General features: G+C 36.2%; 1 protein-coding gene and 2 pseudogenes across 1 annotated transcript; 1 reads left to right on the forward strand and 2 right to left on the reverse strand.

Annotated features, from left to right (window-relative positions):
• Positions 1 to 16: 16 nt before the first annotated feature.
• On the reverse strand, positions 17 to 3,602 carry LOC113499175 (guanine deaminase-like). Its single transcript, XM_026879537.1, has 8 exons — positions 3,321 to 3,602; positions 2,891 to 3,151; positions 2,295 to 2,513; positions 1,956 to 2,063; positions 1,602 to 1,709; positions 1,188 to 1,353; positions 739 to 885; positions 17 to 324 (listed from the first exon to the last, which is right to left on the reverse strand). Exons 1-8 carry the CDS (start codon positions 3,420 to 3,422, stop codon positions 95 to 97), a joined length of 1,341 nt encoding a protein of 446 aa, XP_026735338.1. The 5' UTR covers positions 3,423 to 3,602; the 3' UTR covers positions 17 to 94.
• A 237-nt stretch (positions 3,603 to 3,839) lies between these two features.
• On the reverse strand, positions 3,840 to 10,369 carry LOC113499173 (annotated as a pseudogene).
• Positions 10,370 to 11,173: 804 nt separating this feature from the next.
• On the forward strand, positions 11,174 to 17,357 carry LOC113499174 (annotated as a pseudogene).
• Positions 17,358 to 17,423: the final 66 nt, after the last annotated feature.

Consider the following 17,423-nt stretch of genomic DNA (forward strand, 5'->3'; position numbering starts at 1 on the left):
TATAAAAACAATAACAAAAATATATAAACATTTTATTATAAAAATATATCCTTAGTAAATTAGTTCCTCTTTACACATAATTATTTTTACACATTTACAAAGTATCCTTAACTAAATTACCTTTGACATACACCTGGACGATATTCCTGTCATCTCCGAGAAATATGAACTTCTCCAGCAATTCTACAGCGTGTTCATCATCTGTCTTCTCCAGAGCCCCAGCAAACTGGTCAATTTGTGAACCCTTCGCGTAGACGTCTACTAGCAACGCATCAAAGTCTTTGCCGACATCGAAGTTGCCTATCCTGTCACCGAGGTTTAGGGCTGTGGCAAAAAGTAGGTATTCGTTTTATAAGTATTAAGAAAAGATCATGAACAACTTTGATATAGATTTTATAGATGAAATTATTTCTAAAAAGGCATTTTTTGAATTTCTAGCTTAGATGTCCACTGCTGGGCAAAGGCATCCCCAAATTTTTCACAATTTCTACCACACGTCACCTTGATCTAGTCCTTGGAGTGTCCAATTCATCCCACTTCCGCTTTTTGGGCGGCCTCTCTGGCGCCATCTGGCTTATAATTTGACAATACCGAAACAAAAGTAAAGGAATGACAATAGTCTGTGAAACCTCATGAGAAATAATTGGTTGTTTCATAACTAGTCGACGGCAAACAGTGTCTATTTATCAGTAGATTTTAGCATGAAAAAAAATACTACTTTTTAGTATAATAGTTTACCTTGAGCGCCTCCTAAGGTAGCTAGGTAGAAGGCCTCTCTCCAATTCAAGGAGTACTTAGGTCTTCCTTGCATCTCTAGACATGTGGAGACGTCCATAGTCCTTCTGATAGCATCCAAAATCGATGCGTTGTCACCCCCAGCCACGTCTTAAATAAATATTAGCTTTTATTTAATTGTAGATATGCTAGTGCGGTACTGATTAAGTAGTAACAAAACATTATTGACTACCAACTGATTTCTTATGCCTTATGTTTATATACCTCTTATACCTTATGGATATCATTTTGTAACTTCAGAAAAACCAGACATTTGGGTAAATTTAATACATATTGGTAGATTAGAGCAATTTTTTTTTTGTTAGACATTTACTGTTTCTACTATGTACTTTCAAAAGCTAATTAGACAGAAATTGTAATTATAATAATAAGGCGAATTTTTAGTACCATACCTGTTCCCAATCCAACAGTGATATTAGAATCGATAATTCTTCTGACCGGGCACAATCCTGACTTGAGCCTGGTATTGGAAGCTGGACAATGAGCCACTGACACGCCTTTCGCTGATAGCAAGGTAAGCTCCTCATCTGTCAGATGAACTGCATGCGCCATTATACACTGAAATAAATGGTGGCAGAATAAATGCCTTTGCCTCGTAGGGATGGAATATCCAGTCTATTTAAATACCTTGGTTCAGAAGCTTTATTTTTCAATAAGAAAAAAAATGTTGACTTGGTATAAGGTGATACTATAAAACAAGGTAAGAGATAAAGGCTACCTATGTAAATATGAGAGTTAATATGTTCGAAAAAACCTTAATTTTAATAAAGAATGAAATATTTTTCTTGATGAAACATTTTTCTTACCCTATTATTTAATATCTGACTCTTATTATACACATCACCATAACTCTTGCAATCGGGGTTAGTCTGCAATACATATTCGATTTCCGAGAGATTTTCTGATATGTGGCTCTGAAAAAATAAAATATTTGATCACATTTTAAATCACAAGTTTTTAAAGCGAGGGGAAGCCTATAAAAGTATAACTGCGATGATCACTGATCATATTATGGGAACAGCATTTTAAATACAATAATTAGCTCAATGCCAGCAACTTCCTTAAACCTGGTTAAGCATTTCGGCATAATAATTAAATAACATACAAACATTCAAACTTTCACCATTATAATATTAGTATGATTGGAGAAGATGTAATACCTGTATTTTGCTGTTATACTTGTTGGCTATTTCTGACAGTCCATCCATCAATTCTTTATCACAACTCACTGCAAACCTAGGTGTCACTACCGGTTCAACAAGTTCATTCTGGAAAATAGTAAAAAACATTTAAAGTATATAGAGATATAAACCTGTAAGTATTACTTCTATACAAAAATGTATTTTTTATTGAGCCCTGATAGAATTCATAATGTATTTTTTACAATCCTTTGTCAACTTTAATAGGTATTGATAGCCAGTTTTAGTCCATTTACCTACAACCACAATCACAGTAGTTGTAACTTAGGTACTATGTAATAATAAAAAAAAACTACAAACCTGATAAGAGATAACACTCTTTACAAATGTTTCGACATCAGCCAACTCTTGTTTAGTATTATTATAATAGCCAGCATCATTTTCTTTGTTCATGCTCACTTTACCAATCAGCGCCCTCTGGTGGTGTTTTATGGCACTCTTCACAAGCTCAAGAGTACCATCAACATGCAAGGATCCAAAGTAACATGCCGTTGTGGTACCATTTCTTAGTAATCTTTGCTGTGAAAGTAATTATATCTAGTGAGAAAAATAATATAGATACTGTTCTACAGAAAGTCAATAGGTAATCTTTCTTTTAATATCATAGGAACCATGATAAACAATAGACAGTGCCTTAATAGAAGGGGATAGAGTCCAAAATGCCACCAGTATCTGGTCAGGGGTTTTGTGTTCTGTGATTAACTATTCATCAAAAATAATATATGTTAAGTTTTTATATCAAGTCAAGAAATAGTCTCCGTTCTCAAACAATATAGGTACTTATATCACTTTGAAGAAGTAAATTATAACAAGCCGTTTTTATTAATTGATTGCAGGTCATTAAATTACAATACATTAATATATTTCTGATGCAATTTGTTTATAAAGTTACTCACCACAACTTGGTCGTAGACCTTTGCCGCAAACTCAGTGTCCTTATATCTCTTTTCCAAGGGGAAAGTGTATTTTGCCAGCCATTCTAAAAGAGGCCGGTCCAATCCTAGACCAATGTTCGGAAATTGTGGCGCATGTGTGTGACAATCCACAAAACCAGGTATTATAAATTGATTGGCACTTAGTTTTATAATTTGGTAGCCTGAAAATGTTCCAGACTCCGCTAGTCTTTCAAACTCTTTGATGGATCCTGTTTTAGTTATCTGTGAAAGAAAAGGTGCAATTCTAAATTTAAAAATATTAAGAACAGATAATTATTAATTAGTACTCACCATGATTTAAGAACAACTTATTAAATAGTGGAAATTATACCGCATGGTTTTGTAGGGTGGGTTTGCGATGCATTTTCTTAATAAATTTATATTTACTTACCTTTCCCTGTTCAATTGCAATATATCCATAGTTAATTTTCAGTTTTTCTAAGGAATCCGAACTGGCTAATATTCCAACAAAAACAATATTTTTCTTGCCCATTTCTATAAAGTGTTTAACACAACGGCTGAAGTATAAACGAAGAAGTATTATTATATAATAGGGGCAAAAGTTTGAAACTTTGTAATTGTATTGATAAAAGTTTCAAAACATTAGCTTATCGTTATCACGGATGGCAACTGTGACAAGACAACAACACTACAAATAGAACTTTTTGCGGTATTTGTGTTGAGAAACAAGCCTTTTAGCTCTACACTTAGCCCTCTTATAATCTTAATGCACGCTTTAAAATAGTCTTTGGAGTTAAAGAGTAGTTATAGTGGGTAAAACACAGCTGTTTATTTCGTATGATTTAATGGTTTTCAAGAAGTAGATTAACGACAGTAAGCGAGCACAGTGGCGGGTTAATTTTGTGAGGTAAGTGCTGTACTTACTTACTAGTACCAATAAAATAATGACTCAGTTACATAAAACGTTTTAATCTTAATTATTGGCGGTAAAAAAACAAGTGATACTTAATTATAACCGAAACAGTTTGCAATAATCTTAAACATCGTTATTTTTCTTCAATTTCTTTTTTTACAACGAGTTGCTTTAATTGGTTGGCTTTTTCAAACAAATAATTTGATTCACCGCCTTGTTGTAGTGATTCTGTACATGATTTGGTGCCATGATGACCGTGCATGTTCGGCCCCTTCCCGCCAATGCATGAATTTGCCGGTGCGAGCATTTTGTATCCAAAACACTGAAGTTGAGGCGTTAGCGCGGGCTAAAGCTTCTTCGAGACGATTATTGATTCTTTTTGCTTCCTCAAACGCCTGTAACAATATAAAAAAAATATAGCTTTACCTAGTATTTAAATGATTTCGAGATTTAATAAAACAATAGATTCGTTTTTTGTTTATGAAGGTATACCTACATTATGTACTAAGTAACCACGTTCGTATGAGTAACCTCCCCTTAAAAACCAATAGCTTGATTTATAATAACCGTTAGTTACCTACATGAATAAATGCGTAATAAACTCGGAACAATACCACATACAATTAATGTTATTGTTGTTATAAAAGTTAGACAATACTATGTAGGCAGTTTTCAAACCCAATACTCTTAAGTGAAACCTTTGATCCATGCACGCACTTAACACATAATTGCAGGGGGGTTTAAGTACGTTATATCAATGCAAAAGATTTGATTTACATGCAATCTGCTATTTTTGGATTTTTGGAATAATAGCTATTTTCAGGATTTTTTTAATTCTTTGCAAAAGTCTGAAATGCCAATTTGGACGTAAATATACGCAACAGAATGTACCATGGGTAAATTATCAACTTTGACTTTTTATGGACACTATTATCGGAGCAATTTAAGCAAGATAAGACAATTAAGTTAAATAACCTAAGTGGAGTGAGTCGAGACTAACTCATAACCAGTATTCCGAATAACCTACTTGATTGAAGTAAGTGTTAGCGGCGGTTTGTCGGCCAGACAGCTTGGACGAGTTGGCCTTCAGTAAGCACCAGCGGGGGTACAGGGCACGCAGCAGACGAGCATCATTCTCCAGCCGGGCCAGTTCCCTGTCTGCTATCGATCGCAGTTCCATCAGGTCCACGACCTATAGGAAACATTCCAGCTGTCATTCGATATTAGTCAATGTGAAGCACACTGTAGAGGAATAACAATTAATCTACCTTTCGCAAATCGTCCACTTTTCTGGCCAAACTTTCTAACATCCCTTCTGCGAGTCTCATCGCGCTTAATAGAGACGTCATAGAACCGTCGTCTTCGTGTGATACCCAACTGAGTGCTTCTGATTCAAATCGCTTAGCTTTTCTTTCCGAGTCAGCTCTTAGCCAGTAGGTCCACAGGCCTATCACCAGGCGGCGACGGCTAGGCCCAGCAGATTTACCTCTACTTAATGCATATTCCGCAAAGCGACTTATGTCTTGTGGCGCCTCTAACTGAAACCCTGCATCTAGTATCAAGTCTATACACAGCGCATGGTACCAGGACTCAGAATCATACGACATTTGTCCAGTGCGTAAAGCAAACTGTAAGATATCGATTGCTTCTTCTATGCGCCTGCGTGTCAGCAGAATGTAAAATAAATCTGGTATTAGTTCTAAAGACACATCTTCAGCTTGCAGGAAACGGCTCACCGCTAGGGACCGGAAACCAGAACGTATAGTAGCTGCCAGTTGCCCTCTTGCCATTCGAGCTCGGAACGTTGCCATAAAAAGTTTACCGACTGCAAATAGTTCATCAGCTTGGATTGGATTTGGTAGGTTTTTTAGAGAGTTGGCAGCTAGTTGCTCTATTTCCGCTGTAGCTTCGGGCGTGCCACGATCTAGTTCTATTTGCAATGCATTGCTGTATGTGTCGCATATATTTATCACGGAACATTCTACTGTCTGAACTATATTGAGAGCACGAAAAGCTGTCATTCTTGATATCCTCTCGTCTCCGAGTGTCGAATACAATAGAGTCGCTGTGTTCAAACAAAATACTGAGTCAGCTTTTAGAATCATTTTATGTAAACGTTGTTTTTGTCGTTGAAATTTAAAGGTCTTTGCTAAATTTTTTAACTTTAAATATTCCGGTACTTTATGTAAATTAATATTATAGATTTCTGTTGCTTGCTCAGTCTCAATTTTAGCTGCAGCAAGTTTTCCCGTCATAAGGCATGCTGCAGCTTTTAGAGAGTATATTTTTCCTAAAAATCTCTTCTTTTCGAATGCGTCTATATCGCGATGTAACTGGCAAAGGTTTTCTGCCTCTTCGAGTTTGAGAAATACATTTTCAACATTGTTATTTAGCACACTTAAATGACAATACTTGATAAGAAATTCAATAGCTTTTGATTTCAAATCAGAATGCTGAGCATGATAGACCACTTGCTCACAGATTGTAATATTCAATTCTGCACAAGTGCATTTTGCAAAGTTCGTAGAGGAAACACCTTTTTCTATTTTGACACTGAATGTTTTGGTCTTATCGTTGTTATCTGTCTCTAAATCTTCCTCACTGTCTACAATGCCCAATTTTTTCCAGTCGCTAGCATCGTCAGCTTCTGTGACCTCTCGAAACATATCAAATATTTTGTAAGTTTCTAATGTTTCTAAACTTGGCTGTTTAAGACTGGAATAATCATCAGTCATTTTAACTTTTTTGACGGATTTCCCTCTGTTTTCATCTTCGGGTTGCTCTTCACTGAACCTTGTTTTAAGAATAGGCGCAAATTGTGAGCTTCTTTTCTTCTCACGATATTCATTACTCGATGATGTTGGATTTTTAGACGGCAGTATTTCACTCGAAACTTCCGTGGTACTTGACATTTCTTTCACGACATTTAAAGTTTCTGATTTAGCTTTCTGTAAATTTAGAGTATTATTTGCTTTTGAATTTCTGAATGAAGTAGAAGATTGCGAATGCATATCGAATAGATTTTCAGATTCATCGTCGGAACTGTCTGCTCTGGCTAAAACCTCGTCAAGTGAATTTTTCGATGAAGTACTTTTAACATATAGCTCGCCAGTTAAACTCAGCATTGATTGTACCACCATGACCGTTCCACCACAATTGGTACATTTGATTTTATTATTTTCCAAGTAAGTTACAATACGTGTGTGGAATTCTTTTTTCTGATTCATTGGTAGCAATTCGTAACAGGTTTTTCTTGAGTTTGTGTTTCTAAATCTCATTAATTTACAAAACGCGTATTTTGGTAGGTTCTGGTTTTCTTCTGGATCGTAATCAAAAATACATTCGCAACATAGGTTTGGTTTATATGAACTGTTTGACATTATCGTTAGTGTAGATGTTCCTCTACGACCAAACTTATTAAGACAGTCAGCATTTGCACAAGATAGAATACGCAGAGCGAAAAGTCTTTTGACAGCTTTTGCCGTGGTGAGAGCGTTATTCTCATACATTATATTTTCTAAAAGATCGCGTGGTATAATGTTTCCTATGACGGATGCAATTTTCAGCAACAGTTGCTGATATGGAGTTAGAGAGTCAATTTGAATCATGATCAGTGCGTCCAGGTTGTGGACATTTACGTTGGTATTTAACTCTTCTCTATCAGTGACTATGCATATACCGATATCACCTGTCGCATCATTTTTTATGAATTCGTCAAGAGCGTCTTGGTTTTTAGCATCGAGCGCTTGGGGGTGCAGCAGTTCCTCATCGGGAAATTGTAAATCTTCATCTTCCCATTCGCTGAGTTCTGTGTCTTGTATTCTCTTTATTTGAAGGGCTCCAGTTGAAAACAAATGAATTATGAAGCTCTCAACGAGACCAGGCATGCCTTTACACTTGCCCCGCAATGCTTCACACAAGTCGTTCGACACTCCTTTTACATCCAATATTTGGCAGGCTAACGCTGGAATCCACTCTGGATCTAATGGCCCAAGACACATTTTTCGAATAGTATTGTTTATGAAAACGCTATAGAGCCAATCGTGCACAGCACTAAATTTACCACGCGTTACAGATAACACAACAATATTTTTGTTGAACTGAACATAAGTGATATAAATTCCCAAGAAAATGAGTCTAGGTTTTGTAAATCGTCCAAAAATATCACTATTGTTTCGTCAACGCTTTGATTAGTTTACTGAACATTGCTTTCGCTTTTTCTTTTCGTTTAGTTTCATCGAGAGAGTGAATACCTTCGTGATACGCAAAGCGCACTTTAATGATATTATTTAAATAACACAAATCGTCTGAATACACTTTCAATAATTGTATGATTTTCTCTTCTTTTATGAATCCTTCTACAGGTTCTTTTAAATCAAAAATTTGATTGATTATTTGACTTAATGCTAAGTATGCAGTGGCAGAGTGAATAGAGGTTAAGTTGATGGCGACTACTCGATAGTCATTATTTCTCGCGTAGCGTGCCATCCATTCTAACAGTCTGCTCTTACCAATTCGCGATTCTCCGACCATTAATAAAGCATCGAAATCTCTGTATGACATGCTGGCGTCTTCCAGCCAAGCTTCAAAATATTCGACTTCTTCGGTACGGTTTAAAAGAGGAGGAATCATAGGTATGTCGTATAATTCTTTGACTCTTATATCTTCCGTGTATTCGTATATTTTTCCGGGCTTGACAATACCTTTCAACTCCACAGAAGGTTGGAGTGTGAAGCCATTTGTTGACATTTTACTCTTGACAAAAGTAGATTCATCACATGTGATTTTATTTCGGAAGCCACACATGAGCCTAGCGGCTTTGTTTACTATAGCACCGATAACAGTGAATTCTCTTCGCAGTGGATGGCCGACCACTCCACAGTACACTTGGCCGGTTGTTACGCCGATCGACACTTCCATGACTCCATCGAGAGCTGATAAAGACTTTTTTATACTATAAGCGCATTTGAGAGCAGCTTGGGCTTCAGATTCGTGTTTAAATCCACGTAAGCCAAATATCACAAGGATCATGACATCTTTGTCAAAAGAATTATCTTATTAACACATCCCATAGATTTGTAGACTATTTCACATGTTATTTTGTAAGAGTTATTGACGATTGTTATTAATCGGGAAAATGAACAATCTCTCGGTTTCAAAGTAACGAATAGAATCGAAACTTGCCTCATTTCAGTCAGATATTCGAGGGGTTGGTGAGCATCAATTTGTGTGAGCACTGGTCTTATCATAAATTTTCGAATTTCACAGCCCTTATTTTTTCCTCAGCCACTAATATAGCTTTTCGTAAACTCAATGCTTCATTTTTCCTTAAAGCGTCTGTAACACTCAAACTTTTTGATGCGTCGAAAATATGATGGGAAGACTTTCATAGCACTAAATGGTTTTTTACTTTGTCTAATCATTTCCAAAACCTGCAAAGGTTTGTTGACATTGCTGTCATGGGGATCGTATAGAATAGATTTTATTGTACAAAACGTTCTCGTGTATTATGTGGTCGTAATTTCTGGAATAACAGTGTCCCCATGCGGTAGGAGTTAGTTTTACTTCTCCAGAAGCACAAACGCTTTCAGCGGCTTTAGCTTCCAATACTGGTAGTCCAAAAATGATGTAACTCATATCTATTCCGCTGCCAATAGGTGCAAATATGAGGTTACCTGCTGATATGGCCAGTTTAACTCTTAGGTTTACTTTAACATCGGTTTCATAGGAAGCGTAGGAATGTTGTATAATTAAAGCGCAGGCAATTACTGTATGAATTGTGTGACATAAGAATGTTCGCTTATCAGTTTTCCAAAGGGCCAGGAAGGCATCGCCAGCGAATTTAATTATATCACCACCGTGGCCATAGATAAGTTCTATTAAGGATCCAAGGTAAGTGTTTAGTGTTACAGTCAGCCTGTATGTACCACTTTGCCAGTGTTGTTGTAACGTTCTGATAAAGCTGTGTAGCCTGAAACATCGGCCATTAAAAGAACTCCGACGAAACGTTTCGCATCTGTTACTTCAAATCTGAAACAATATATTGAAGAATTTTAGGTAGATAGGACTTTATAGAAAAAAATATCCAATTCAAATAACAAGAAATGGTTTCATCAGACCATTGGAATGGAATTTCCATTTTGTTCAGAAATCGTAGTTGTTGTGTAATCTAGTATCTAAGTGAAATCTATTAGTATATTACTTTTCCATCAAAAGCACTTCATCTGGGACTAAAGTTGACAGTATAAGCGTCTGTTTTTCGTCACTGTATTTCACGTCTTGGTCAATTTTGTCCCGCATCACTTTTACGTTCGAATAATTCTTCTACCAATTTTTCCCTTCTTTATATTGTGGTTCATATTCATCTATATCCTCATCAAACATTTCGTGACCTCTGCGAGACATTCTCCGACTGTAGTTTTTCCATTTTTCAGTGTTTCCAATACGTTTGTGGAGTTCTTTCTGGTGCGCGGTCTATTTTTGAGGAAATTCATTTTGGTTTGTTTTAGGTACGGTATGAACGAGAATTTTGAGTTGTGTGCGAATGATTTGGCACAGTCACTTAATACTTAACCTAACGACTAACAATCTATAGGGCTATGAAGTCTTGCTTATATTTTGACTTAGTTTAATCTGTACTATATTTTGTTTATTAAATTATACAGAAAGTTCACCGTTGTATTGAATAACGTTAATTCGTTGACAACGTCAATCGAGACATGAGTCGTACTTTTTTTCTTTTTATTTATAATTGGCCTTGGTAAACATCCTTTTTATGAGCGTCTTTATAAATTCTGTTTAACGCAATAGTGTAAGGCTGTTATATTTATTGTTTCTTTAATAAGTAGTCTCTATAATAACAAAAATATTTATAGTTAACCCCACAGTTTGCAATAGTTTTGTTGCTTGCTACTTTGGGCCGTCCATGTCTGTTCTTTTATAGAACAGTGGTTGATGGCCCTGGTAGATAGCCATCACATTTTAGATTAAAGTTCTCGACAAGGCTTCGTATGTTGAACCTGTGTCCTCGTGCACGCCTTTAAAAAGGACCGGGCTTCGTCCCACGAAGTTAACAGGTGACTGAAAAGAGATACAAATAAATATAAAAGTTATTCGCTTATGTCAGCCCATTTTTTATCTTGAAAATATAACTAAAGTGACAGCTAGTCCAGCTGATACGACAGAAACGTTTTTAATTTACAACCTGCCAAGAATATACGTAGTGATAAGAGCCAATCCAGAGTTTATGCGCCCTCATTAGTGCGGACACAACAACTTGATTACACCATTAATCTTTTACAAAGATACTAAATTACATAAATATCTGTTCTGTCAGTACTCTTTGCTCTAAACAGTTCGTATATAAACTTAATTGCACATAAAAATAGCGTAAGGTAAATGAGTATGACCTCAGTTGATTGTATTGTGGTGTTACAGAAGTTTGATGCATCGTGCCTCAGTACCGCACTCTCGACTGACCTGTGCACACGTGTGTTTGGTTCAAATATTGAATAATTCGTGATGGAAAAGAACGGTTTGTCGTTTTTAGACAAAGTGTTAGAATTGGTAAAGGAGGATAGAGCTGAAAGTGTGCCGCTTGTTCAATTTAAAAATCCCAAGGAATTGGAGGTAATTTATGAAATATTCTGTCATTTGTACTTTCCTGATTTTCTATAGTGTGCAATAAAGATTCGATATCATTCTATTCTATTATTTTTTTTATTTTTTTGTGGGTATTTTTATATTGTTTGTTCAGTAGTTAAGTTGTCATTCGAGAGATCCTGTTGCCTCTGAAAGCGGATCGCTAAGTTTTTAAAGTAATATTGCAATTGTGCAAAGAGACGCCGCTCTACACCGTGTAGAGCGCTATCTCGCTCAGAAAACTGCAATGACATTACTTTGATAGGTGACGGAAGCCGTTGTGACCAACTTTAGCGCCTATTACATAGTAGTTAAGATTGAAATTGCAGTGTACCGTTAGACATTGAACCTGATGCATTGTTTACACTTTCGGTGTACACTTAAGTATCGTTCACAGCGTGTTGTTATAGGTGATAAGGTGACGGCATTTTTAAGATATGTTGGAAATTTACTGAGACAGCATAAGGTGTTAGAATTATGTTAACACTGTTGCATGTTTAAATCTATTTGTATTGTGATTATAGTAGCTAGGCAGTGTTTACCTAAGTTGAATCAATCATAATTAATAGGTAATCGGTACGTAAAACAGCATTTGAAAGCATGCAAAGTCATGCGTCATTTCAACATACAAAAATACAATCGTACTAAATATTAACATTAATATCAACATGACTACTCATTAACGTAATTAAAAATTTCCTGTATGAAAAGAATTACGCAAATGTCAGATGTATAAATGGAAGTGACAAGTCAATTAACAACTTTAAGAGAAATAATATATTTTAAACAACAAAAAACAAATGATTTCAAAAGAAAGGTCAAAGAAAAAACTAAATTCACGTTAAATCGAAAAAATAATCAACAGTCCGAAATTCTGATATACAAACAGACGAAAAGAGAAACTACTCTTTTTCGAAGTCGGTTGAAAATATAATTTGATATTGCGGCAAAGGTTCAATGAACTGTAATAAACTTTAATAATGTTTCGGAAACTGCATCGCATACTACCTACGACATTGATATTTGCGTAAATACAACAACCTTGTGGATAGAAATCGAGTAGCGAAAGGGATAAGCCTGCCTAGTCGTTAACTTGTAAAGGCGGTTATATACCAAGCAACTAGTGATATTTAGCCCTTCTAGACAAATCTCATGGTAATTATATGGGAATAACAGGACTAAGACACGTGATGAATCGAAAATTCGATCATCGATTATGTTTGAAAGCATGACAAACAAATGAACGCATAGATTAATTAAAAAATAATTTTCTATACATCTATCTATATACTAATATATAAATCTGGAGAGTTTGTTTGTTTGTTTGAAAGCGCTAATATCAGGAATAGACCATTCCTTGTGGAAGGCTTTAGGCTATAAACCATCACGCTGCGACTAATAGGAGCGAAGATACAATGGAAAATGTGAAAAAAAACAGGGCAAATATAAATCATAACTTATATCTTCCACCCAAGAGGGGACGGGACGAAGTCGCGGGCAACAGCTAGTTTAAACATATAACTGCATTTACTTAAGAAATGGCAACATACGTGTTAACGGCGAGGTAGCGCTATAATTTCATTAAAATTCAAATGTAAATAAACAAGTATGTGTAATACCAAGTACCAGTTAACCTTTCAAGTATTGCCATAATACTTGGATGTAAAACTAGTTACTGAACTATTCGAATATCTGCTTTGACTTCAATTCAATTTCTAGATATTTACTTACTACAGCTTGCGTGGGTCAGGCTCGCACTTATGTTTAGTAAGATTTCTTTTTTTGTTTGAATAAATAATTTATTTAGAAAGGAGGATATAGAGTCCTATTATTATTTTTTGTTGGGCAAAAGACTCCCAATTCTTCTTAAACTTGCTGCGAGTGACCAGATATGTAAGAACAAACAAAGGTCATGCCGCCATCGCGGTCGGTGCATGATGAATTCCTATGCTTTGCCACGGAGATGTTCAAATCAAATCAAATCGTTTATTTGTGATTCACAGGTATAAGGTAGGTCTTTAATAAAATATGTTCATGCCGTGATCCGCCACACAGGGCATACAAATGTGAAAGAATATAATGAAACACATTCACTATTAGCGTATTAAATGCAAACAAATGTATCTTACAACTTAGTATTACAAAAAAAAAGAGATAATAAAATGTTGTTACATTGTGATTTAAGTTTAGTCTCTAAGCGTCCAACACTACGCTTTATCTTCCTTGGAGGTTGGTGACAACGCTGATTCACCCGCTTTACCGAAACAGAAGATCATCCCACCTGGGCCCACCTGTATAGTGTTATTTATTTGTTTAAATTGCCAATATGCCAATGGGACCATACTACAAGTATACTACTTATTTAGAGCCACGTGTAGAAAACACTTCTCATTAAAGTAATTGTGAATATGATGCAGTCCAAAAGACTAAAGTTTCTTGTAATAATTTCCAGGGAATATTAGATCTTGACGTAACTGAAGGTGTAAATGACAAGAGGTTAGAGCAATGCGTCCGAGATGTCTTGCAGTACAGCGTCAAGACACACAAGGCTACCTTCAGGAACCAGTTGTTCTGCGGCACGGACCCTTACGGCCTGGCTGGGGCATGGATCACAGAAGCTTGTAATACTAGTCAGTGGGTATTCAACTTATAGAACCTATAATACCGCGACTAGAAACTCGTGATCGTACACCGATAGAACGGTGCAAAATTTCACAGGTTTAGTTTTTAACGAACATTCCTAAATAGCGCTTTCTTCATAATTTAAATGAACAAATAGTTGAAGTATGCCTCGTCTTAATTTTAAAATAAATAGTCATAAAACGTGTGAGTACTTTCCCTTAAAACAACGACATCTTTACTTCCAATACAAATAGCACCAGAGACGTAAACATACATAGGTATGGTGTGGTAGGCACTAAATATTTATTCTGCTTGTAGAAATTGCTCAATATTAATATTGGATACATACATACATGATCTGGTGAGGTATGTATTAAAACCAGTCTACCGTGAACAAATAAATAAGGAATATCTAGGTCAGTATAGATAGTTAAGGATATTTATTGACCGTTCAAGGCTGTGAAGTTGTGTGCCATAAAGTTTGTAATTTTGCAATTTCTTCGGTTCGTCTTCAAATCTTTTGAATCTGGAATTTACGTAACTACCATATAAAGTACTTAATTTAGTTAATTTCTTTCCAGATATACGTTTGAAGTAGCCCCAGTATTCACCCTGATAGAGCAAAAAGTTTTGGGCCATATCCTCAAATTGTTCGGGATCCCTGATGGCGACGGCATCTTTACTCCGGGAGGCAGTATTGCAATACTGTACGGTATTGTCGCTGCGAGATACAAAGCCTTTCCCGATATTAAGGCTAAAGGGATGAGGAATCTGCCGGAGATGATTATATTTACTTCCGAGGATGTAAGTTGAATAATTCATCTACCGTGTTTTAAACACGGTTTAACGTGCATTATTTTCATAAAAAAACTATCCGATCAATTTAAGGAGCTTAAAAAGTACCATATTGCTAACTTATTGAAATCTAATAAATCATTACAACAAGGTAACTACAATTTTGAAATGTTTACCCAAAATTCGAATGTGGTTCAGACAAATACATTTTCATGTTATTAAATAAGTACTACACCAAGATTAATTTCGTCTTGCAAGTCACTATCCTAGGGCTGGGTTTTCATACACACTGTGTACAAAAAAGATACAACTACATTAAACATCATATAATTTAATGGCATACAATTTTTCAGAGTCACTACTCCATAAAGAAGGCAGCCCATTGGCTCGGCTTTGGGACTGACAGTATACGAATCATTCCGACCAACGCCGATGGCCAGATTCTCGTATCACAGCTAGACGAAACCATACAAAAGGAGAAAGATCTTGGAAGGTACCCACTGATAGTGAACGGAACGGCAGGAACCACTGTGCTGGAGCTATTGACGATCTGGAGGGAGTAGCTGATGTGTGCAAGAAATATGGCGTGTGGTTGCACGTCGATGTAAGTATTTTAGGTGAAAAAAAAACACCTCCCATTAGTATTAGCATTAAGTAATTTAATTCTTGTATCGCGGGGGTTTTCGCAAACTTTCATAACACAGGGCTCAAAGACAGCACTCGTGGATGATACAAATGTTTGTCGTACGCCGGATCGAATAGGCGTAGGACAAACAGTTGTAACACGTGGCCCTCATTTAGTTTGGCGAGATGACTCAACTACTTATCTAAATACTTCCCACATGGTACTAAAACATCTACTTATAGCGAACATTTAAAATCCCCTATTCCCCCTTAGCTTTTTAGAGTCTATACCTTTAGAAAGTTAATTTAATAAAACGAAAATAATGTTTCTTTTTATAATTTCAGGCTTGTTGGGGAGGCAGTCTAATGTTATCGCCTAAATATAAACACAAGCTTGAAGGAATTGAAAGGTAAGTAGACTCTGTCACTTGCATAGAATCATGTGGAAATTCGTGATTAGTTCCGACATTATAAAAATTCAATAAATTTCTTACCCTTGGTTCTTCTAATTAGAGAATCCGAAGACACTAAGCAACTAGTGAGTTTCCTTCTCTGTATGGGGGAGGACTTCTACAGCTATGGGTCGGTATTATTTAATCACTTATGATATTTCCAGAGCCAACTCAATATCGTGGAATCCGCACAGATGGCAGGAGCTCCTCTGCAATGTTCAGTATTCATGGTTCGTGATAAGGGTCTGCTGCACGAAGCCAACTCCGCAGCAGCGCAGTACCTGTTCCAGCAGGATAAGTTCTACGATGTGTCCTATGATACTGGGGATAAGAGTGTCCAATGTGGAAGAAAGGTAATTAATATGCAGTTCTTTAAAAAAAAAAGTACTTGTTTGATTTTTAAATAATAGCACGCAAAATTTCGATAATGAAGGACACAATGTGTGGAGAAATTTTAGATATACCAAAATCTGACTCTGTTAGAATCTATGAATACGTATGCAGTAATATAAGACTTCATAAACAGCTTTAATTCACCTATCGCTGGAAATAACCTTTACAAAGAAACGCGAATAATATTCTCATCATTAACCACTATTAGGTCACCTATTTTTCCGTAATTTTACCGAAGCAAATTTATCTTCAGATCGACGCTTTCAAACTCTGGATGATGTGGAAAGCTCGTGGTGACGTCGGTCTCAGTCAACTCGCTGACCAGACCATGGCGACCGCTCAGTTCTGCATGGAGACAGTCGCCAAGAGACCTGGCTTCAAACTGGTGTCTGAAGTACTGCAGTGCCCAAATGTCTGCTTCTGGTACATACCAACCTTCATGAGGGGGAAGGATCAGGATGAGAAGTGGTGGGCAGATTATGCATAAGGTAAGAAGAAACTTAGCAGAAACATTGTTGAGGGCTTCTTTTCTTTAGACATCAAATACTTTAGATATAAATACAATAATATAATAATAATAACCATTAGATGGTTATAAGAAAAAAAAAGAAAACTATTGGATATTTTAAGAGTCATACTTGCAAAGTTAGAAAACAAAGATTCGTTTTAGTATATTGGATAGGATGTAACCTTCAAGTTAAAAAAAATTACAATGGCAATTAAATCCCTAACTAAACCATTCCCATCCCAATTTCCAGATTACTCCAAAAATCAAAGAACTGCTGACATTGAACTCGCAGCTGATGGTAGCGTACTCACCAGTCCGCCAATACAAGAACTTCTTCCGCCTAGCTTTCACTTTCCACCCTAAAGTGGATAAGGATCAGGTGTTATCCATGCTGGCATCCATCGAGAAATGTGGGGAGTCGGTAACCTTAGCCATGTTATGATACTTATAAAATGTACACTTAATAATAATCTTGTCAAAGGGAATCTTTATTTCGAAAATTGCCTTGTCAAAAGCGTAGAAGATGAGGAGGAAAATATAGAAAGAGTGCTACCGTTGAGAAGTTGCATACTTGAGGTTAAGTTT

Source organism: Trichoplusia ni, chromosome 12 (genome assembly GCF_003590095.1).
Source record: "Trichoplusia ni isolate ovarian cell line Hi5 chromosome 12, tn1, whole genome shotgun sequence".
NCBI lineage: Eukaryota > Metazoa > Arthropoda > Insecta > Lepidoptera > Noctuidae > Trichoplusia > Trichoplusia ni.